Raw genomic sequence first — 24,722 nt, forward strand, 5'->3', positions numbered from 1 at the left:
AACACTATTTATGGCTGAACACAGCTAGAAGACCGAACGATCACTAACAATAAAGGCCGAACAACATACAACAGTTAAAGGGTGAACATTGTTCAAGACCAAATGGTCATCATCAGTTGAAAACCGAACGGTCGTATCAAAAAGGTTGAACAGCGTATAACATATTAAGGCCGAACACAGTTAAAGGCTGAACAAGTGGAGGCCGAACACAAGCTAAACACAGGCCGAATAGTTAACGACCAAATGGTGTCGAACACAAGCCGAACACAGTTACGGACCAAACGGCTTTGTAAAGAAGTCAAACGATATTGAGTCCAAACACTAGAATAAAATGAAGTGTTGGAAGGTATACGAGAATTAAGCCGAGTGGTGGAAAGTTGTATGAGAGAAGAAGGGAACCGAACGGCAGGAGGTTGTGACGAATCAAACCGAGCGGCAGAAGGTGAAGAACTCGAGCCGACCGGTTGACGAGTTAAATATCATAACCGATCCAAGTCTCGCATATAATTGATTATTACTTATAATAATCGATTATCACTGCCAGTTGTAATGCATTTTTTTAGTTTCGGACCAGTAGGCTATATATACCTTTGGCCAAACACTTTAGAAAGGATTTAAGTCATTTGAGAATACAGTGTGATTTGAGGAAGTTCTCAAGTGTTAGTTCATTTCTCTTGTCAAGTCTTGTGAATAGGAGATGCTCGCGTTTGTGTGTCAAAGGTCGGAGCGACTCTCTTCAAGTTGGTGATGAACAAATTTTCAATCCCCTAAAACGGAGTCAAAAACTTGTTAACCCTCAGCAAGTGTAACCGAATTGTATCAAGTAATAAAACATGGTAAGACCAAGTATCGTTTTCCCAAGAGACTCACGGCACTAAACAGTTATGTGATTACTCAACTAATTAAGACTCTAAAGAACATATTTTTGGGATTTTGAATGCAAATGCAATAAAATAAACATGACTTAATAAAGGAAATTAGTAATTTCTTTTTGGAAAATATTTTAATAAAAATCCTTTTTGTTTATTTTTTCTTAAATAGGTTTTTAATTTTTGGCCTCTTTCACTTTAATTGCTAATCGCTCTTTTTGTTCATATTTGAATTGAAATTCCAGGATTGGGCCTCTACATTGAAAGATTGGGCTGATTGCATTTGTTTTCTCTGCAAGGTTGAATCTGTGAGCAATAGATTGGGCCTTGATTGGGTTGCTATGCAATGGGTTGCAATTCAGTGAGCAAAGGGTTGCAATTCGCCTTGGGGTCTCTCTCGAGCATATCATTTTGAGAGAAGCACTCTCTCGAGCTAAGTTTGGCAAGAATGAAAGAGGAAGAGGAGCTAGGGCTTTACACAAGAAGAAATGAGAAGATGAAGTAAGCTCGAGTTACTTCCCAGTGCACGTGTGAGCGCTTAAATCAGAGGTTGAAGATGATTGGAGGGCGAAGATGCATACATCGCGAGAGAGCAAACTAGAGTCGTCCGATGGGAAGCACGAATCGTCGAAGATTCCCTATCCCTTTTTCTTTCTTTCCTTTTGCTTTTGATCCTATAAAAGGGCATGCACATAGCTTGAGAGGGAGTAACGCGGAGGGTAAGAGGCTCTGCGAGAGAGTTCTTGAGCGATTAGTTAGGGTTTTTCCATTTTGCTTTCGATTTCGCGTAGAGATAGGTTTTCATTGCTTTCATTGATTAGATTTCTATTGGCTACTGGATTGTGCAGAGGAGTTCCATGGAGTGACAGACCGTGGATCGTTTCCCGGTGTTCTCTGGTATCGTGTTCTTGTAATTTTGTTTCAATTGCAATAAAATTTAGTTTCTTTTCAATTTCTTTCTTTTGTCTTTCATTTTATGCCATTTAAAATTTATTCTTTGCAACACTGTTATGATTTTAAATTTTAATTTCTTTCTTGATTAGAATTTTGATTTCTTCATTCTAGAATTTAGTTTTTATGTATATTTTAGATTCTAAGTTTTACTTTGGACATTTTCTTGATGATTCTGTTGAGCTTATGATGTGTAGGTTTGGTTAATGTTTTTGAATCCTAATTAGCTTAGGAAGATGTATGTTTCTTTTAATTCTTTCATGATGAATTAGGTTCTAGAATTAAGTAATGATTTCTACTTGTTTTTGTTTTGATATTTCCAGTTGTAATTGATCATAGTAACGCTTGTAAATTAGGTCCTGTTTCTGTCGTAAGTAGTTTAAATTTCTATTTTCTTTTATTTTCTTTTCCTTACATTTTATTTTCTTCTTTTCTTTTCAAACAAATTTCTTTTCTTATTTCTTTTCTTCTCAAATTTCTTTTGCAATAAATTTCTTTCCCCACCTTGTCTTGTAGATAATAATTAGTAAATATTATAAATAAAATAGTAGAAGACTTAACTCTACATTTTCAAACTTAATTTTGCCAAGTCCTTGGATTGATCCTTGGTTATCCCTATACTTCATTAGTGGGAAAGCTGAGTTTGTTCTGATTTAAGGCGACAAAAATCAGCTTAGCAATGTGTTGTCATCATAAAAAACAAACATATCAGGAAGTGGGTTCAACACTCATATTGCTCCCCTATCAACAGATTGTTTTAAAAAAAAATCAATTCTCCTTTCTATTAATTAATATATATAAAAAACCTAATTAATATTAATAATTTATTTTAAATTTATTATTCTTATTTATATTAATTTTATTATTGTTGTTGTAATATTTTATTTAATAATATAAAATTATTAAATTTTACATTTTTAAATAAAATATTAAAAAATTTGATATTGCAAAACAAATTGTTAAAAAATATTATAATAATATAGTTATTTTTCTTAATAACTATAATAATATAACACATGTATGTATCAACTGAAAACTATAATAGTTGTTTAAAAGGAAAGAATTCCTATATAAAAGCAACTAAAGAAAACTATACAATTGTTTGTGGCTTTATTGTTTTCCATCATAATCATATCATCACCTAACTTACCATTTGTTCATGAAGATCATCACAAAAGACAACTCATATGTTGTCGTTGACGTTATCAAATTACTACTACATAACAAGACAATTTCAGTATTTCTAAGTTATTAGTTAAGAAACTAAATAGGGTTAAATTAGCCTTAAGTCGTTTTCCAACGAATACAAAATTGTTTTTCAATAATTGATTCTTATAAAGTTTTACTCAAAAGATTAATAAAACACAATGCAAATACTAAATGATAAAAGTAAAAATTTATCCTAATGAAATTTATATAGAAGATTGATATAAATTCGAGTTTAATGAAAAAACCAATAAAAAACTTTGAAGCAATTATAATTGTTGAGATTGTTGATAGGAAGAGCACTGGTCTAGTTGAACCTACAATCTCAGAGCTTCTGGTTTTTGATGATGACAACATAATTAATAACACATGTGATGTTTATGTGTTACATGTTCAATTGCTTACATTTTATATGTTTTAATCAATGTGTAAATCTGTTTAAAAGCATTGAGAACATGATTGTGTTGATACATTGCATTTCACTGTGCTATATAATTGATTTTATTTGGGAATGCATGTTTGATGTTTTATAAAAGGAAAACCACAAGCACTTATGTTGAACTTTTAATTGTGTGGCAAAACAACAATTTTAAGTCGACTTCATTATGGGGTGAGTCGATTAAAACTCGTGGCTTTGCATAAACGTTTTCAAAGTGTGCTGTAAGTATTTTCAAAGAGGAAGTTTTTCAAATCTTTGTTTAACTATGTTACATTATCGATTATATGCAACTTGCATTCGACTAAGTCTGTTACAGTTTTGAAATTCTACTAATGCTTGAGTTAAATGTTACAATGGCTATATTTTAAAGTATATTGACCAATCATTTATTGTGATTCGACTGTATTAATTGTACGTTCACTTAATTGCATTGATTGCTGCTAACTGCTATAATAGAATTGCTATATTCGACTGCATTAGTAGCTAAGTCGATTAAAATGCGTTTGAATTGTGAAAATCTATAAATTGATGCGAACTTGATTTCTATAAGAACTTTTTGTGATTCTAACAGTTTGTGATATATTTTGCAGAAAGTGCATTCTTACAGAGAAAGGGAAAGAGCTCCAAGAAACAAGAAGTGACCGTGGTGATCATCTACTTGTGGATTCTTGAAGAGCAAGTTTGATGGGCGAGTGGCTCCGAGAAGTGACCGAAGGCGCGATGCAGACCCCTCGAAGCTTCCTCCATAGAGTGAAAGACGTAGCGGAATATGACGATCTTGAGAGAGAACGAGAAACAGAGAGCGAACAAACCAAATTTATGAACTGATTCAAGAAAACCTTAAGATCTATGGTTTGTTCGATGGAAAAACCCTAAAATCAGAGAAGAACACGATGAACCCTATTCTGGACCATTGGAACCCTAGGAATGGAAAGAAGCTCAAAAGGAACCGATTAATCAGTATGGAATGGAGATTGAATGGCGAAAAAGGTTCTAATTGTGGAAAATAAGGTTTCAATCAATGGAAAAGTGGATTGAAGGTGAAAAAAGGTTTTAATCGGTGGAAATCAAAAGAAATGGTGGAAGAAGATGGATCTGTGAGGACAAAGAGGATTACGGTGATGGAAGCAATGGCTCACGACGAAGAGAGCTCTGTGATGTGTGAGGCATGCGCGAGAGTGAAATGAAGATGTGGCGATTGATGTAGAGGTAAAAGCGTTGACACTGGTAGATGCGCTAACGAAGCAACGAGGACGTTGACGCGTGGCTGCTAAGCTACACAATATCAATGGAAAGGTGAACCAGGGTGGATGATGAGAGAGAAGCACAATGGTGATTGGTAAAAATGAAGGCAGTGTGCTGGAAGGTGGCTAGAGGAAGTCCTTGGACTCTCTAGCCTTGACTCTCAAGAGAGAATTGTTTCTGGTTTCAGAAAACTCAATTCTCATTAATCTCGAAAGTGAAAAATATGTTGGTGGAGATGGGTATTTATAGTAACCCATGCTCCTCAAAAGCTAAAATGCGTATACAATAAAATGTAAAAATACAAAAAGAGAACATTGAAGAAGGTACGTCAAGCAGGATTCCATCAAAGTTAACTGCACTTACAAAGGCTGATCAAATCTGCACATTGGGTGTTACTGAAAGATCAGAGACTACAATCTTGTAAAGATTGGATTGAGGTTTCCTTGTTGTGATTATAGGAAGAAGAGTGTACTGCGTTCTTGACGTTGTGGGTGGCTCAAAGGGTTGAACTGTAGGAGAGGGGATTCTTGCTGCTAGTCTGTTTTGTATATGCCTATATTTTGATTAGAGGGTTAGAGAGGTGTTTTATATTTTTGACGTGAGTTCGCTATAAAAACCTTGTTGTAAAAACCTTGATCATTATAGTGCATTGGCTTCCTATGGTTGGAAGGACACTGGATGTAGGCTTGATCGAACCAGTATAAAAACTCAGCGTTTGATCTTTCTATCCCTGTACTTTTTATTCAGTCGACTTCATACTGTATTGAATCGATTATATTTCTGCTGCATAAACAAATCTTTTTCCTTGTGTTTCAAGAAAGCTTTTAAACAATTAAAAAGAAAAACAGGCTAACCTAGACTCCTAAACACCTAAAAGAATGCAAATTTAGGGAGTTATCACACCCCCACACTTACATAACTGCCCTCCTGGGCATGGACAAACTAAAAAGAAAAAGCAAAAGCAAAGACTCAAACTACAAAAGCAAGGAACACTAGACTGTATCACAATCAACTCAACTCTGCTAATTACACAACTACCAGTTATTTTTCTCTAATCAGAACTGCACAAACAGAATCATCAACTCCAAATCTAAGTTTCAACAACTCTAGCAAGTAAATGACAATTAGATTCAACCAAAACAAGCAGAAAATTACAATTCAGAGAAGTAGCAGCCCAAGTTCAACCTTACAGGATAAAGTGTTTCTCTCAAATCACTCAAGTGTTTAGGTCAACCTGTGTTTCACTCCACATAACATGATAGACCACAATTCACAACTTTGGAGAAATTCTAATTGACACTGCTTGAATCAAGATAGCTCTAAATCACTAGGACTTGCATGACTTGTAATGTAAGGGAAAATGGAATAGGCTAGATGGATGAGAAAGCAAAGCTGGAATGGATTAGAGAAGAATGCAAGAAAGAAGGGAGAATCTGAAACTCAGTGCATGTATGTCATTTTTGCTTGGCCAGACTCTTATTTTTTTTTTCTTTTTTTAAGCTATTTCTTTATATTTTTCTCATATTCTCTTTTTTCAAACTTTTTCTTCTCTTTTCAGATCAATCATTTTTCTTTTTTTTTCTTTTTTTTAGAGCTCTTTTTCTTCTCAATTTCACCTCTGGCCTCACTCTTTTATGCTTTTTGAGTTTATGAACTCTCCCTACTTGTCACAAATCTCTCAAGGTTGCTTTATTGGTGGTGAAAAAGTATGTTGTGGATGGAAAGCAAAGAAAAGGTTAAGGCTCAAATGAGGGTACAATGGAAAGAAATGTATGTGAATGGGAAGAAGAAAGAAGGCCTAGATCATCTCTAAAGTTTCATCAAGATCAAGCACACTCAAAGAGAATTAATACAAAATCAGAACTATGGCTATACATGCATGCAATTACACTAGAAAGAAAAAATTTGGCCCAAAACTCTCCAGGGTTAAAAATTTGTCAAAACTGGACTTGCTACTCTCTATCATGAAAAAATTGCTTATTAAGACTGAACTAACTGCAAAAACTACTGCTAGATCTAAAGACACTATTGGCAATCTATCTTAAAGAAACAAAGCTAAGAAGTTAAGTAAATCAGCAAAGAATTGAATGAAATGTGAAACAGAATCTAGAAAGAACCTAAAAGTACCTAGACGACATTACCTAAAGCTCTATAAAACTAAACCAGACCAAGACAATTATATTCAACCTTAAACAAATAATTGAAGATCTACAAAAGAAAACAACAATCAAGAACCTAAACAGACCCTAAGAATAGAAACAAGAACTATGAAAAAGAAGAGAACAAATTAAAATGAACCTATATGTATTAAAACAGAGACGTAGCAAGAAGAAGAAACTTTAAACAAGAACTGAAACAAACAGAACTTAAAGGGAATTCTAAGACTAAAACAGAACCTAATCAAGAAAAGAAATCTTAAAACCAACAAATCCTAAAGAAATTATATTTAAAAGCTGCAACAGATCCAAAGAATTGAACAAGAATTGAAAACAAGACAATCAAAGTCAGAAAGATTAAAGGAACCTCAAATCAATCCTAAACTACCTAATATATTGACAGAAGATGAACCTAAACTATTCTGACTTACAAAAGCTAAAACAGATTATGAAAGGTATTTATAGATTAGAACAAGAACAATAAACTACACTAGGTATTTATAAACCAAAATAGACTTAAAACCAAAGGAAAAACAGCTTAGAAAAAAAAATTACCCCTATTTTACTACAAAAACTAATGCTAACAGGGTTATATTTACATCAAAAAAAAAATTAAACCTATACCTTCCCACCCCCACACTTAAGAGGCATATTGCCCTCAATGTGTGAGTCAGGAAGGTTTAATATCAACACAAACATATACACAGATCAATCAACTACAAATTTACACAAAAAAACAGAATGTAAAGAATAAGAATTGTACAAATCAGAACTGAAAAGCTAATCACACTTGAACTAAAAAGTTTTCAAAATCTAGTTAAGTGATTAGTTTAATCGATTACACAACTCATGTATTCAATTAAGTCTGTTATCTTTTGAAAATTATTTTTAGCTTAGTCATAATTGCTATAACGATCATACTTTAAATATGTTTGACTAGCATTAAATGCAAATCGATTACATTAATTATGCATTCAATTAAGAACAGTGTTAGTTGTAATTCTGTTACACCTAGTTTTTATGTAACCGATTACATTACTAACATAATCGATTACTTTGTGTCTGATATGATGAAAACTATAAATTGATGCATTACTTCTGTTTCTAAAAAAAAACTTTTGATCAATTGTACACTCTCATATTTCACATCTTTGATGCGAGAAAGTTTTTACATATTACACATACGCTCCAAGAATCAAAAAGTGAAGATTGTAAAGAAACTTGAAGGATTCTTGAGAGGATTGTTGAGAACTGGACTGGCTGGTCTGATTCGCACTATTGAGGTGTATTTGCTGTGATCAGAAAAGGTTACTGCACTTGTTGATTGTGCTATGTCCCTGGTCGTGTGCGACAGAAAGAAGACTAAAGAGCTTTTGGACTTTGAGACAGGATTCTCAAAGGGTTTCTGGAGCAAGAACGTGTGGTTGTGTGTGTGCAGGTGTTTTCTTTTCTATATTTGATAGTGAGTGGGAAACGTGTTTACATTGTGAGACTGTGTTCACTGTAAAACCTTCCGTGTAATTCTCAAATCATTATAGTGAAATATCCTTCAATCTAAGGTTGATTGCAAGGGTGACTAGATGTAGGCATTGAGGCCGAACCAGGATAAAAACCTTGTGTTTGTTTTTCTTCCCCTATCTCTTTTACTTTAAATTGCACACGCGTTTACTTACATTCGAAGAAAGTTTAAAGATCATTCTAACTTTGCAAAAAGATTTGAAGAGTCTTGCGACCTTCAGCAGCCTTCTCTTCTGGTGCTCTTTCTGTCCTTTCTAAGTTCCAACTTCTTGACATTTAACTCCTCTTCCAATTCATCCCAGTTTCCTACAAAATCAAGGGAATTTAGTGATAAAATCTTTAAGTATAACCTCAACTCTCTTATTCAACAAAATAAGCTAAAAACAAGAAAACAAACAATTTTGTAAGTCAAAAAGGGTTCATTTATTATCAAAATTTAATCCCAAATAACGGTGAAATCAATCGTTATAACAACCCCAAACTTGAAACTTTGCTTGTGCTCAAGCAAAACAACATGTGACTCAGCCTAAATAACAATTCAATGGTTTAGCATATCACAAAGCACTTTCTTCTAAGACAAGTAATCACTCATAACTGCTTATCATAAAATATCAGTCAAGATGCAGTGATGCTTTAGTCAAACAAGCTCAACCATGGTGCTCACATATTCATAATATATAACAGATGCAAACTCATGAATGATCAACAACCAAGCAAGAATGTTATCCTATAGTGCATGGAACTATTCCTCACCAAAAGACTAGTGTTTCACTCAAGCACTCAAAAGTGTTTCACTCAAGCACTCAAAGGTGTATAGTGAGGTGACACTCTTACACTCTACCATCACCATGTCACATGAATCAACTTTGCCTTTCATTTAACCACATATCAAACACACTTACAAGCAAGTTATCATCATAAGGACTTTTTGTGGTTTGTATTGAGGCCAGGCTAAGAAGAAAATTGATTTTTCTAGACAACAAAATCCTTGAGTTAAGAGAGTGTACAATTCATTTATTCACATTAATAATAAACTTTCTTTCTTCTTTTATGTGAGAAACCAATCTTCAAATCATTCCCAACTTTCCTTTCATTGAGCTTAACCTTTTCTTTTCTTTCTTTTCTTCTCTTTTGCTTAATGCTTTTTAATGAATTTCACAAAGTTCTTTCCGGTTTCTCACAACCCCAAACTTGAACCATTATCCATTACCACATAAACATACTCTACTTAACTCAAGGTAAGGATTTCAAAAAGGGTTTTTTAACTTTCAACTTTAGACTCAAGGTTCAAAGGGTAAAGAGAAACATTGTTCTTTGTTGGGTTCACCTATTGGCATTGGCTATAAGGGAGAAGAAAACATGGCCTTGATCAAATGTAACAAGCAAACAAGTGGTTTAATCATAGAAAGTTAGGAAAAATCAATCATGCTTTCAAAGCAATAGCATTCAATCAATCAAAAACTCTGGAGCCCAATCTCTCACTGGCTAAATCAAGTTCCACAAATTTAATAACATCCTGCCCAGTAAGTTAACCAGAATTGAAATCATGCATCAGTTTCTAACAATCATGAGCAACCACCTGTCTATAAGACTAGACCATGCATCATCTCAACATCAAGAAACACAATAAAGCAGCACAAGATATATTACTCATCACAAACACATTAGCCAAACCATTCAAGCATAGTTCATTAGGCCAAGTACAGTACATTGATAACAGTTGAAAACCTGTTATTTTTATACTTAATTTTGACATCAAAAACAACCTTTATGACTTAGAAACTAGCTTGGAATCATGCTTTTGCGTATGTTTTGGAAATAAGAGAGTTGGATGGGTTTTATGCTTGGTTTTCCTTGTTTTGCAAGAATTAAGATGAATTAGATGAAAGAAGTTGAAGTAGTAAGGAGCTAGACTCAAGAAAGGAAGTGAAAATGCTTAAAAGAAGAGTCGCAGTCACCGTTGAACGCCATTATTACCGTTGACCGGCACTCTGGAGTCCCGCAGTCACCGTTGAGGGCCAAAACTGAAGTTGAGCGTCAATTTTGAAGACCCGACTCACCGCTGAGCAGTAAAAGTGCCGCTAAGCGCCATTAATTTGAGCTTGGGCCTATTTCTTGTAATCCTTAGGAAACTATATAAGGTTTAGTCGAATTAGGGTTAGTATCTTTGGAAAGAAAGAGGCGAAATCACACTTTCTTCACCCCTTGAAGGAGGATTTTGGATGCTCAAGCTCTATTCTTCAAATTCTAGGGTTCGGTCTTTCATTCTTTCATTGTTTTTCAACTAGTTTCACCATGTCTATGGTGAACTAAACCTTCATTGTTGTTGGGGAATCGATGTAATCCTTTGAAACTCTCATGTATTGAATTGGTTCTTTATTCTACATGGTTTCTTTCATTAATTGTTAGGGTTTTTCTTCAAACTTTTGATATTTTTTCAAACGTTTGCGAAAATGGCCGGTCATCAAACTCAAGTGTATGTCAAAGGTGCTTCCATCAACAGACCACCACTTTTTACTAGTGATAATTATGCATTCTGGAAAGTCAGAATGGAAATATTTATGGGGTCTGTTGACAAAGGCATCTGGGAAGCTGTATAAAATGGTCCTTATATTCCTAAACGTACTATTGATGGTGTAGAAGTAGAAAATTCATATTTTGACTGGACTGTTGAGGAAAACAGAAGAGCCCAATTTGATATTAAGGCTCAGAATATAATTTTATCTACAGTAACCCTTGATGAATTCTTCAAAGTTTCTGTTTATAAAAGTGCATAGGAAATGTGGAAATTTTTAAGACTCACTTATAATGAAGTCATAGATGTGGATAAGTTGACACTGTCTGATTCAAGCTCTACATCAAACTCCTCATGCTCAAGCGATTCTAATGAGCAAGAAAATCTATGCTTGATGGCCAAAGATAAATCATCTGAAAGCGAAATCTTGAAGGAAAAGAAGGATTATCAAGGTTCCTCTTCAAGCTTCAAATGTTATGGATGTGGTGAAAGAGGCCATGTGAAAGCTGATTGTTCAAGCAACAAAAGAAGTATAGAAAGAAAGAAAAAGAAAACTCACAAAGAGAAAAAGGCCTACATTGCTTGGGTGGATAATGAATCAAGTGATTCTGGTGAATAAGCAAACTTGTGTTTGACAACTAATATTGATACACTGCAAGCCAAGTAAGTTGCTCTGGTCTTGACTCTAGTGAATTTGATTTACAAAAGGCTTTTCTTGAATTACTGGATGAATCTGAGAAATTGAATATTGCTCACAAAATTTTGAAAAAGGAATTTAAGGAATTGAAAATTAAATATGAGAAGGATTTAGATGAGGAAGTTATTTTAAGAAATAAAATTTTCAATTTAGAAATAAAAGAGTCTACCGTTGTTGATAATCTTGTTGAATGCTTGTCTTGCAAGAGTTATATGTTTGATATTGACATATTGGAAAATTTGCTTATGAAAGTAACACAATCTGCATCTTGTGTGAAAAATGATATTAAGCTGGATCCTTTCAAAAACAAAAATGTGTATTTTAAGAAACCACAAAATAGGAGAACACGTAAAGTTTGGGTTGAAAAAGGAACAATTGTAAAAACCAAACTGCATGCTGTTTGTTGCTTCTATTGTATGAAAAAGGGACATACTTCAAACAAATGTAGAATAAAACATTATGGAATTCCAAATGGAAAATATGCATGGGTTAAAGTTGTGAAATGATATTTGCTTGCATGTACCCAAATGAGATTATGGGGACCAAAAACTCTATTGTTTTGCTTTACAGGATAAGTTTTCAAAAGGATAAGAGAGCTCTATGGTATTCTGCTTTTGAAATTGATGTTCCAGGTCAGGGAGTAATTCCATCAAGTGGTATCCAAAGCCTTGGTTTGAGCACCACGTCATTGAGCTAAGTGTTGTTTAAACTGTGTTGTTGTATTTTGTTCTGCTTGTCTTTTTAATCTTCCATTATTTGGTTGCCATTGTGAAAATCTCTGCAGAATAGTGTTTAAAAGCAGTTAGCTGAAACTACATTTCCTTGTTTGAGTAAATTTTCCAGTTTTAAATTCTGGTTTACCACTATTTCATTGTTGAACATCTTGAATTCTTTTCATAGTTCCTTATTCAAGTTCTCTTAATTGTTTTCTAGACCAATTAAGTATTCAGAAGTTATTTGACTCATTATATCTTAAATTGGTTGGTGGAGTTGTATAATTTAACACATAATTGGATCTGGATAACTGAATCTTAGAAACATTGTTGTTTAACATCAATTAACTATGATCACAAGTTCTTTTCACTGATTTAAACATGTTCATGGCAAAGAATCTTGAGTTTTAACAGCTCTGTGTGTTTTCACCTCCAAACCACCATTTTTAGATCTTTTGTCGATGACAAGTTGTTGGTTTAATTGCTTATTTTTGAGGTATGCATGGTGCAGCTACATTTATGTAAACTTGCAATAAAATCTTGTTTCTTATTTGCCAATTTGTGGTTGTCCTGTTTTGTCTCTAGTGTCTGATAGCTTTGCCTAGCAAATCCTGGTTGAAAAGCCTGAGTGTAGTTGATTAAGCTGGGGGATAAAATCCATTGAACCAAGATAAACAATTTTATTGAATTAAATCTGATTACTGCTGTCAGAACCAGAAAAAAAAAAGTTAGGAACCAGTAAAATCCAAGCACGTGTCGTTAGTGGAATTCACGTGTCAAGAGGGGAGCTTGACACTCAGATGACAAACGCCAGTTGTCAAGCGAAGGAGAACCGGAAATCAGTTAGTGGAAAACAGGTGTCGACTGAAGAGGGGACATTCGTTCTCGACTGTAGAGAAAAACTTTGATTTTCAGAAAAACACTCCACTCTCCTCTGCATGCACTCTCTTTCCAAAAATCTGATCTTCCATCTTCCTCCTTCTTCTCTCTAGAAACCCTATCTTTTCTCTAAGAAAACTCACCCTTCCTCTTCTCCGATCATCATTCAGGCACCGTAGGAGCAATTCCGGCGTCCCAAGCTTCTACTTAAACCGAACAGTTCTGGATTCTGAAACTGGTAAGTTTCTCGTCTTTAGCTGTTCGTCCGTATGAACATGCAAGCCTAGCTCTGGTTGCATGAAGTCACCTTATCTGAACCAATCTTGGTTTTCTGTAAATTGTTTTAGTTTGAAGAGTTTGGTTGAGCGTTGAGGGTAGAAGAAATCTTATTTCTACGAACTGAGTTTTAGTCAGAAGGACGTACTTCACACTACAGGTAAGGGAAGCTTATTAATTTAATTTATATGAATATGTGTTGCATGAACGTTCGTTGAATTGATTTGGATATGAAAATGATGGGGCTATGTTATGATGCATGAACTGTATGAGATTTCTATGATTTAATGATATAAGATATGATTATTTGAATATGGTATGATTGTAGATGGGTGAGACTATATGTTAAAACTGAAATTTGATAACATTGACTATGATAAGAAATTCCCTTATGAGTGTGTACGTACGTTACTGGACGGTCCTTGACCGTTCGGTTTTCTAATGAAAATGATTTGGTAATGGATTCTTTCATTCGGAAAGAATCCTAGTTGAGGACGAATGCCCTCTTGTATTAGTGCTACGTTTGAGCGTTCGGCCAAACGTAGATGCCTTGAGTATTATGTGAGGAGTTGAGAAACTTTATAAATATACCTTTGAACACTCAGTTATTCCTAAATCCTAATTTCACCATCTCGTATTACCTTTATTTTTATTTCTATTATGAGTACAACTCCGCGATGGGTCTTGACCCAAAGCGTACGTTACGAGTGGCGCTCGGTCTTATACCGAACGCTCGTCCTTGTCGTTACTTACCAAACGGGTGGAAATAGCGTTCGTCCAAATTTCAGTAACTTCGTGTACCGCGTTCGGTCATTGACTGGCAGTCGGTTTCTATAATTGAATTGTTCTCGGTATGGTCATTTAATCGTCTTGAGGTGTCTCTATCCATTTGAATTCGGCCTAGAGCCATTGTACCTAAATTATTATTGAGTATTGATCGGATCTTCTTAGAGTCAGTTCATTCAACTGATTCAAGTGGTAAATGACGTTCGTTAAATATTAAATGTCGGTTTTATTCTTTTCTGAAACGAGGATCTCTCGGTCTCGTTTTTAACGTTCGTCCTCATTATGAAGAGGGTTGAATGCTCGTTATTTGATGAAATTGAAATGGAAGACGAAAATGAGATTAAAGTGAAGAATTATAAGGAATGAACAGTAGATGAGATGAAATAATGGTTGTGGATTTTGAACGAGCGTTCCAGGGAGGAACGACTCATGTATGGATGAATATGGAATTTTTGTAAAGTATGATCGTGGGCATGCTAATGCTGGCAGTTCATCCTGATGTTCCGTGAGTACCCATCCTCAAGTATAGGTGAGTAGGTCATGTGTGGGAACGGCAGGAGGTCCTAGTCCTTAGGGGTACTTTGGATAGGGCTAACCTCGGGTGGTAGCTGATGAGATTATTCCAGTTACTACATCACCCGGGTGCAAGAACGCCTGTAGCTACACAGATTCATACAGTCCGGACGGTCCGTCTAGAGATATTTTTGTATGGTTATACATGTGGAACTATAGTTTTGTGTTGTTTGGAATGTTACTTTAAATGTTGATGTATGAATTAAATTACATAAGCTTACCCTGTGTTTTCCTTGTGTTGTCTCGTCCTTGTACGTCCGTCTTGTCTTTGCAATGATCATCCGTGTGGATGTGAGCAGAAGGTGAAGCATTGTTGGAAGACGTGATTGAAGAGGAGAATCTGGTGGACGTTGAAGTTAAGGTCGAACCTTAGGTCGTTCGGTTGTAGTTAGTAGTTTAGTATAAAGTGACCGCTCGATCACTTTCTTTCCGTTTTGTTATTTGATCGATCGGTAATTTGACTTTTGTAAGTCGTTCGGTCATGTTTCCTTGAATCTTGTACAATTTATCTTTGGCAAGCGATGTAAGGCCGTTCGGCCAAAATCTTTCGTTGGTTTAGTATAAAACTGAATTGGGTTATCATTAAATGTAATTAATTCTATTATATGGTGATTACTGTATTTTTGGGATGTTACAACTGCATATTGTTGTTTTAATTTTTGTATATGTTGTTTTGATATGCAAAGCTGAATTCATGGGGTTGAACAAATTGGGATATGAGAGTGCATGAATCATAGTTGTTTATTTGGAAGTTATAAATTGTGTTGTCAAAGTCAGTTTTGAACAAATTGTGCTAGCAGTAAAGCCTTCATGATAAACTTTGAGTAGCTGAGATGTGCGCATATTCATATAAGCTACTCTTGCGTTCACTGTAGTTTATAAATTGGTTGTTGAATCATTGATATCTTAACTATTTGAAAAATGATTGTTGATCTCATAGATTAATTGAGTCTGCTGAAAGTTGAATTTGATTTGCTAAAAATTATTGAAACTGGTTTGGACTTGAAAATACTAATCTGAACTGGCTTGTAAAAATTCCTACATTGCATTGGACTGCACAATAGAATATAATGATACTTTGTATCAATTAGCATATATCTTTACAAAAGCTCTGCATAAAGATAGATTCTATGAACTTAGAAGAGAGCTAGGAGTGTTAGACATGTCTTAAATTTAAGATTTCTGAAATTTTCACATTTTTTGTAAACATAGCATTTTTAATCGATTATCATAAGAGTATAATCGATTATTCTTCGCTTTTTAGAAAGCCTCTAATCGCAGATAATCGATTATCCCATGATACAATCGATTATCCTGACTTGTAATAAAAAATTAATATAGGATAGGCTAGATGGGGTCTGGAATAGTAACCGAACAGCTTGAACAGAGGGATATGACATTTATGGGAAGAAATTTTTGCTTGACATCTTATGTCATGATCGTGTGATACCTGGTACCTGTTGACCATATTTTTGATCTCCAGAAACGAAACTAAAAAGTTGTTGATGGATCGACAAGTGTACCGAATTGCACAAGTAATATAAAATGGTAAGACCAAGTATCATATCCTAGAGGACTGATGAGTCGTTATTTCTTGAATTATATTTAGTTTATTGCACTTAAATAAACCAAGGAATTATGTTTAATTGTCTATTATTTCCCCGTTTTCTGAATTCTGCTTAATTTGGTCGGAAATTTGTAATTGTGCTAATTTGGGTTTTCTGAGCTGATTAAGTGCATTTCTGGTTGCAGGAAAGTTGTGGAAACATCATCTGGAGCATTGGGATATGGCGTGATACACTCAAAGGCTCAACATTTAGTCATTTAGATTCTAATTAAAATTGTAATTTCGTTTTCTAGAAGCCCTTAATTAGAATTAGGTGTTTTGGACCCTTTTAGGGGCAATTTTGTAAAACGACCCATTTGTAGGATGTCACGCCCCATTTAATGCCTCTGTGTCTCATTAATGCACCCACGCCCCTCCACGTGCTGTGCCATTAATGTGCACTCACATTCTCTGATTTCTCTCTGACAAGTGTCACTGTGGAACATTCTAAAATGATATTGGGATCCACGTGGCAGTATGCGGATGGACGATTGTCCTACGTGGGAAGAGAAATTTATTTCTCTGGAAAACTCTTCCCATTCCTCTGAACACTTCACCTTCTTCCCTAAATTTCTGATCTCCTAAATTCTCCATCCTCTCTCTAAAACCTTTCTTCTTCTCTCTTCTGTAACTCACCATCCTTTGCTCCGTTCACGTTTCAGCACCGTGAGAAGCATCCCTGCACCGCGAGCTTTCCATCAAACCGAACAGTTTTGGATTCTGAAACGGGTAAGTTTCACGTCCTTAACTGCTCTTCATTTATCCCCATGTAAGCCTCGTTTTGAACTGCATGCACTTTCTCTGAACCCGTGTTGGTTTGCTGAAATTTTAGTTTAAGGAGTTTGGGTTGAAACGTAAAGGGTAGAAGAGTTATACTGGGATCTGGTTTTTTCTTTTGAAGAACGAACGCGCAATCCGGGTAAGGGAATCTTTAGTAATTTGATTTAATACTTGTTTGATGTGTATGAAAACAATGAAGTGTACTGGATTGTCTGAAATGCATGAAATATTTGATGTTTAAGTATGTATGAACGAGCATGGTTGCACTGGATGTATATGATGAATATTGTTTGAACTGTATGCTGAGAATGAAACGTCTGATTCGGAGTATGATTTAATTTCTGTATGGTTTGGGATGATAAAATGAATTATATGAAAATTGTAAAGTTACTGTAAAATGATAAATCTGGAAAATTTTCATATTCTCTGCTTGATAATGTACGCTCGTCATCGAATGGTCTTATACCGTTCGGTTTCCCTTGAAAAGGACTTAGAATAAGAATTCTTTCATTCGGAAAGGATCCTGATGAAGAGCGAGCGTCCTTTGAGTGAAGGGTTAGGTTGAGCGTTCGGCTCAGCCTAGCGTGTCCAACGGTTGAAATAAATTGAAGTGTAATTAGTAACGCTCGGTTTTATATTCCAGCGTTCGTCATAGGTAGCGCTTAGTCTTATACTGAGCGTTCGTCCAAATGAGCCCTCGGTCTTAGATTGAGCGTTCGTCCTAGTTAGCGTTCGGTCTAATACCGAATGTTAGTTCTAAATAGTGTTCGTTCTAATTAGTGCTCGGTCATTTACCTAGCGTTCGTCCAAAGCAGAGTTCGGTTTTATAACTGAACGCTCGTCCAAATGAGTATGTGGTAAAGGAACGCTCGGTCCTATACCGAACGTTCGTTCATTTCTAAATTATCAACGAGCGGTAATAGCGTTCGTCCCAAATTTGAAATAGCGTTCGTCCTTACTATCTAAATAGAGTTCGTCCAATAGTTCTATTGACGTTCGTCCAAGTCCTCAGTGACGTTCGTCCAAGATTTATTAAAAGCTTATTTTCGCGCTCGGTCATTGACTGACAGTTGTCTCCTGGATTAAAATCTTGTCTAGTTTATTTATCTAAACAACTTGAAATTTCACCTATCCATTGGATTCGTTCAAGTGTTACTGAACTTAGATTTTTCTAAGTATTATTTGGATCGTACTGGAATCAGTTCATTTAACTGATTCGATGGAGTCTTTCTTGGTATAGCTCTTAACGTTCATCCTCGTTATGAAGGGGAGTGAACGTTCGTCTTTTTATGCAAGTGGAACATAGAATGAAAATGTATTTAAGAGGAAGAATTAAGATGTGCGAACACTATAAGAGTTGAAATTATGATTATGGATTTGAACGAGCGTTCCAGGGAGGAACGACTCTTGGTTGAAAATTGAGATTTGTAAGTATGAACGTGGTAAGCTTAGATGGTGGTTCATCCTGATATTCCGTGAGTGCTCGTTCTCAAGTAGAGAGGAGTATGTCATGCGTGGGAATGGCAGGAGGTCTAGTCCATAACTGTAACTTGGACAGAACAGACTAACCTCAGGTGGCTACTGATGAGCATTCCAGTTACCCCACCTGAGTGCACGGACGCCTTAGCTACACAGGTTTCATACAGTCCGGACGGTCGGTCTAGTATCAGGATTTGGATGGAATTATTGTATGAATTGAATGTACATGTTTGTGAATTTACTTGTTGTATTTGATAAGTATGAAATATATGTTTGACTTGAATTAAATTCAATAAGCTTACCCTTGCACTTTCCTTGCGTTGTCTGTATATGTGTATCCGTCTTGTCCTTGCCATGATCATCCGTGTGGATGTGAGCAGAAGGTGATACTTCCCTGGAGCAAGCACTTGAAGAAGAAGTCCTAGCTGAGGAGAATCTCGTTGAAGTGGAAGTGAAGGCCGAGCAGTAAAGACGTTTGTTTTTTTTAGTACATTAGGATAGCGAGCGACTGTGAGCGAGAGCTCTTTTGGGTACTGTAAATAGTTGAACGTTCGGTCAATATTTTGTAAACCGTTCGTTCTAATTCTTTTGTGAACGCTCGTTAATTTTGTGTGTATATGTAAGGCCGTTCGGCCATTTTTGCACACTGCTCTCTTAATTGTAAAACTGCTATATAATATTAATACATGTTAATATTCTATTATATAGTTGCTGACTGTATAATTTTGGGATGTTACATTATTGGTATCAGAGCAGTTTTGTTCTATAAAAAGGACACTGTAGGATATGAGTGCACTGTGCTTTTGCTGTGTGCTTATTATATGTTTGGTGAGTTATTGTTTTTAACTCTTAAACATTTCTAACGTTCGTTTTTCTCTGGCTCAGAGAACAAATGGCGCCTAGACTTCCTCCTCCTCCACCACCCAATGGACCAGATACGTCCGACAGTGCCAGGTTGTTGGAAACTGTGATCGAACGGTTGCAACAACAAAACGCTACACTAATGGAGCAGAACGCAGCTGCTTTAAGAAGTCTTGAGGCCGCACGCGAGAACTCTGAAGCCACTCAGAGACAATTAATGGAACTCATCGCCGCCACAAGGGGCACACCAGGAGCGTCCTCTTCCAATGCCGTTCATCATACCGAGTGGAGTTTGGAGAGTTTTCTTCAACACCATCCGGCCAAGTTTAGTGGGAAGGGTCTTCCGGATGAGGCAGATCAGTGGCTGCAGGATATGGAACGGATTTACAACGCCAAGAGGTGTCCAGATGAGAATCGTTTGGCTTTCACGGAATATTTGCTTACTGGAGAAGCAAGCCATTGGTGGGCGAGCATGAAGGCTTTATTGACGGACGCTCACAGTCCTATTAACTGGGAAATATTCAGAGGCAAGTTCTATGAGGAGTACTTTCCGGATAGCGTTCGTTTTTCTAAGGAAGTGGAATTTTTGCAATTGGTACAGGGAGGAAAGTCAGTTTCTGAATATACGAACAAGTTTAAACACTTGGTTCGTTTCAACACCATGGCAACCAGTGAAGAGTGGCAATGTAGAAAATTTGAGAATGGGTTGAGGAGCGATCTAAAGGTATTGATCTCCAGTCTTTGCATTCGGTCTTTCCCTGCAATGGTCGAGAGGGCTAAAGTGTTAGAGAAAAATATGGCTGAGGCAGCACAACATAAGAAACAACAAGCGTCAAGGGGACCAGTTCTGTCGAGGCCCAATCTGAACCGGAACAGGACACCGTACGCTCGTCCAGCACAGAATAGTGGGTCTCAAGCTTTGGTAGTTGCTGGACAGTCAGGACAACAGGGGCCGGTTAGATGTTTCCAGTGTGGAGGACCCCATTTCAGGTCGTCATGTCCTCAGTTGATCGGAGGGAAATATTGCACTCGATGTAGAAGGAACGGCCATCTGGAGAATGAGTGTAATATGGGCGGACGCGCAGTGATGAGGCCGCCGAACGCTGGAAGGAATCAACAAGGAAGAGGTGGACGAGCCCAAGCTGTTGGGCGTGTGTATGCGATCACTGGGGCGGAAGCAGCGAGCTCAGGTACGCTCGTCACTGGTACCTGCTTAATTCATGGAATACCTTGCTGTGTGTTATTTGACTCGGGGGCGACACACTCCTTCATCTCGAAGGCGTGCGTTGCTAAGATGGGAATAGCTGAGAGCGAGATGCAGTTTGATCTGGTGGTGTCGACCCCAGCAGCTGGCGAAATCAGGACATCTACTGTGTGCGTTAGATGTCCTATTGAGGTAGAAGGGCATAGATACAAGGTGAATCTCATCTGTTTGCCTCTCAAAGACTTAGAAGTAATTCTGGGAATGGATTGGCTGAATACCAATCGCATTCTCATAGATTGTGGAGCTAAGGAGTTGATTTTCCGGAAGAAAATGAAGAAGAGTTGGGGGTGACGCTCGGCCAGTTGAAAGAAGACATCATGGAGGGCGCGAGTTGCTTTTTGATCATGACGCATGAAGACCGAGAGGGTGCGAATAAGAGCTTTGAACGTTCGTCCAATAGGTACACTGAAGGACGAACGGTTGTGGACGAATTCCCGGACGTCTTTCCGGATGAAGTGCCAGGACTACCTCCTGTTCGTGAAGTGGAATTCACGATTGATTTGGTAACGACCGCGGCTCCCATATCCGTTCAACCATACAGAATGGCACCTGCTGAATTGGTTGAGCTTAAAACGCAAATTGAAGAATTGATGGACAAGAGGTTCATCCGCCCAAGCGTGTCACCTTGGGGAGCGCCCGTATTGTTGGTGAAGAAGAAGGATGGCAGCTCACGGCTATGCATTGACTATCGTCAATTGAATAAGCTGACCATCAAGAACAAATACCCATTGCCTCGGATTGACGACTTGCTGGACCAATTGCATGGAGCGAGCGTCTTCTCAAAGATAGATTTGAGATCCGGCTATCATCAAATTCGAGTTAAGGAAGAAGACATTCAGAAGACGGCCTTCCGTTCACGCTACGGACATTATGAGTACGTAGTCATGCCGTTCGGTGTGACGAACGCTCCAGCAGTCTTCATGGACTACATGAACAGGATCTTTAGGCCGTACTTGGACAAGTTTGTGGTGGTGTTCATTGATGATATTCTCATCTACTCCAAGAGCTGTGAAGAGCATGAGGAACACTTAAGGGTGGTACTTGGAGTGTTGAGAGAAAAAGAGCTGTACGCTAAGTTGTCTAAATGTGAATTCTGGATGAAGGAAGTGCAGTTCTTGGGTCATGTTGTATCCGCGGGTGGAATTTCAGTTGATCCGGCTAAGGTACGAGCGGTTTTGGAATGGGAGAGTCCACGCTCGGTCACGGAAGTGAGAAGCTTCGTGGGGCTCGCAGGCTACTATAGGCGTTTCATTGAAGGATTTTCTAAGATAGTAGCACCATTGACTCGTCTTACAAGGAAGGATCAACCGTTCGCATGGACTGATTTGTGTGAAGAGCGCTTCCAAGAGTTGAAGAATAAGTTGACGAGCGCTCCAGTTTTGGTGATTCCGGACACTGCCAAACCCTTTGAAGTCTACTGTGATGCGTCTCACCAAGGGTTGGGGTGCGTTCTAATGCAAGAAAGACGAGCGGTGGCGTATGCCTCTCGGCAGTTAAAGATACATGAGAGGAATTATCCAACGCACGACTTAGAACTGGCAGCGGTCGTCTTTGCCTTGAAGATTTGGAGGCACTACTTGTATGGATCCGTTTTCCAAGTCTTCAGCGATCACAAGAGCCTCAAGTACCTCTTCGATCAAAAGGAGTTAAACATGAGACAAAGGAGGTGGCTTGAGTTCTTGAAGGATTATGACTTCGAGTTGCTTTATCATCCTGGTAAAGCGAATGTTGTGGCGGACGCGTTGAGCAGAAAGGTGGTGCATGTGTCGTCCATGATGGTACGTGAGTTGAACCTTGTGGAAAGTTTTAGAGACCTAAGGTTGCAGTTCGAGTTGGAGCCGAACAGTATTAAATGCTGCACCTTGAGGATATCAAGTGATGTGTTCGACAGAATCTGGATGAAACAACGAGAGGATGAACAATTGATGAAGATTTTAAGCGCGCTCGGTACGGATCAAGCCAAGCATTTCAACGCTGGAACGGACGGCATGTTACGTTACATGGGACGGACGTGCATTCCCAATGATGGCGAGCTGAAGAGGATTATCTTGGAGGAAGGACATCATAGTCGTCTCAGCATACACCCTGGCATGACTAAGATGTATCAAGACCTTCGACGTTCGTTCTGGTGGCCAGGAATGAAGAATGACGTTGCACGTTTTGTGGCATCTTGTCTGACCTGTCAGCGAGCGAAGGCGGAGCATCAGAGGCCGGGCGGCCTACTGCAACCTTTGGAGATTCCTGAATGGAAGTGGGACAGCATTTCAATGGACTTCGTGACTCACTTGCCTCGCACGGTCAAGAATCACGATTCTATTTGGGTAATAGTGGATCGTCTAACGAAGAGTGCTCACTTCCTACCCATCAACCTGAAGATGTCGTGACCAACTTGGCCAAGCTCTACATCAAAGAGATCGTTCGTCTGCATGGAGTGCCGTCCAGTATCATCTCTGACCGAGACACAAGATTCACCTCTCGGTTTTGGCAGTCGTTGCAAAGCGAACTGGGCAGCAAACTCCAAATGAGTTCAGCGTACCATCCTCAGACGGACGGTCAATCCGAGAGAAACAATCCAGACGCTTGAAGATTTGTTAAGAACGTGCGTACTTGATCACATGGGCGTTTGGGATGAAGTCCTACCATTAGTGGAGTTCACCTACAACAACAGCTTCCAATCAAGCATTGGAATGGCTCCATTCGAGGCTCTTTACGGACGCAAATGCCGCACACCACTTTGCTGGTTCCAAGAAGGAGAAAACATATTGACTGGACCCGAGCTCGTTCAACAAACGACTGAAAAGGTGAAATTAATTCAAGAGAGGTTGAAGACGTCCAGAAGCAGGCAGAAGTCCTACGCAGATAAGAGGAGACGACCCTTGGAGTTCGAAGCTGGCGATCACGTTTTCTTGAGACTGAATCCAACTACTGGAGTAGGCAGGGCTTTACGACCAAAGAAATTATCTCCCAAGTTCGTGGGGCCGTATCAAATTCTAAGGAAGATTGGACCAGTAGCGTACGAGCTAGCCTTGCCTCCTCAACTATCCAACCTCCATCCAGTATTTCATGTCTCGCAACTCCGAAAGTACGTGGCCGATCCCTCGCACATATTGGAGCTGGAGAACGTTCGTCTTCGACAAGACCGAACGCTAGAGATGAACCCGATTCGCGTTGAAGACGAACGCACTAAGTTATATAAGGGAAAGGACGTTCGGTTAGTTAAAGTAGTGTGGGACGAAAAGACGGGCGACTCTACCTGGGAAGTGGAAGACGCTATGAAGGATTTATACCCTCACCTCTTCCCCAGTAAGATTTAATTTTCGAGGACGAAAATTTTTGTAGTTAGGGGGATTGTCACGCCCCATTTAATGCCTCTGTGTCTCATTAATGCACCCACGCCCCTCCACGTGCTGTGCCATTAATGTGCACTCACATTCTCTGATTTCTCTCTGACAAGTGTCACTGTGGAACATTCTAAAATGATAGTGGGATCCACGTGGCAGTATGCGGATGGACGATTGTCCTACGTGGGAAGAGAAATTTATTTCTCTGGAAAACTCTTCCCATTCCTCTGAACACTTCACCTTCTTCCCTAAATTTCTGATCTCCTAAATTCTCCATCCTCTCTCTAAAACCTTTCTTCTTCTCTCTTCTGTAACTCACCATCCTTTGCTCCGTTCACGTTTCAGCACCGTGAGAAGCATCCCTGCACCGTGAGCTTTCCATCAAACCGAACAGTTTTGGATTCTGAAACGGGTAAGTTTCACGTCCTTAACTGCTCTTCATTTATCCCCATGTAAGCCTCGTTTTGAACTGCATGCACTTTCTCTGAACCCGTGTTGGTTTGCTGAAATTTTAGTTTAAGGAGTTTGGGTTGAAACGTAAAGGGTAGAAGAGTTATACTGGGATCTG

At 38.0% G+C, this 24,722-nt stretch overlaps 1 protein-coding gene across 1 annotated transcript; it reads left to right on the plus strand.

Annotated features, from left to right (window-relative positions):
- Nucleotides 1–23,500: 23,500 nt before the first annotated feature.
- LOC148203037 (uncharacterized) lies at nt 23,501–24,127 on the plus strand. The gene has a single exon (XM_088109715.1). The coding sequence runs from the start codon at nt 23,501–23,503 to the stop codon at nt 24,125–24,127; it is 627 nt and encodes a 208-aa protein (XP_087965841.1).
- Nucleotides 24,128–24,722: the final 595 nt, after the last annotated feature.

Source organism: Vigna umbellata, chromosome 3 (assembly GCF_029865625.1).
Source record: "Vigna umbellata cultivar VRB3 chromosome 3, Vumbellata_1.0, whole genome shotgun sequence".
Classification (NCBI taxonomy): domain Eukaryota; kingdom Viridiplantae; phylum Streptophyta; class Magnoliopsida; order Fabales; family Fabaceae; genus Vigna; species Vigna umbellata.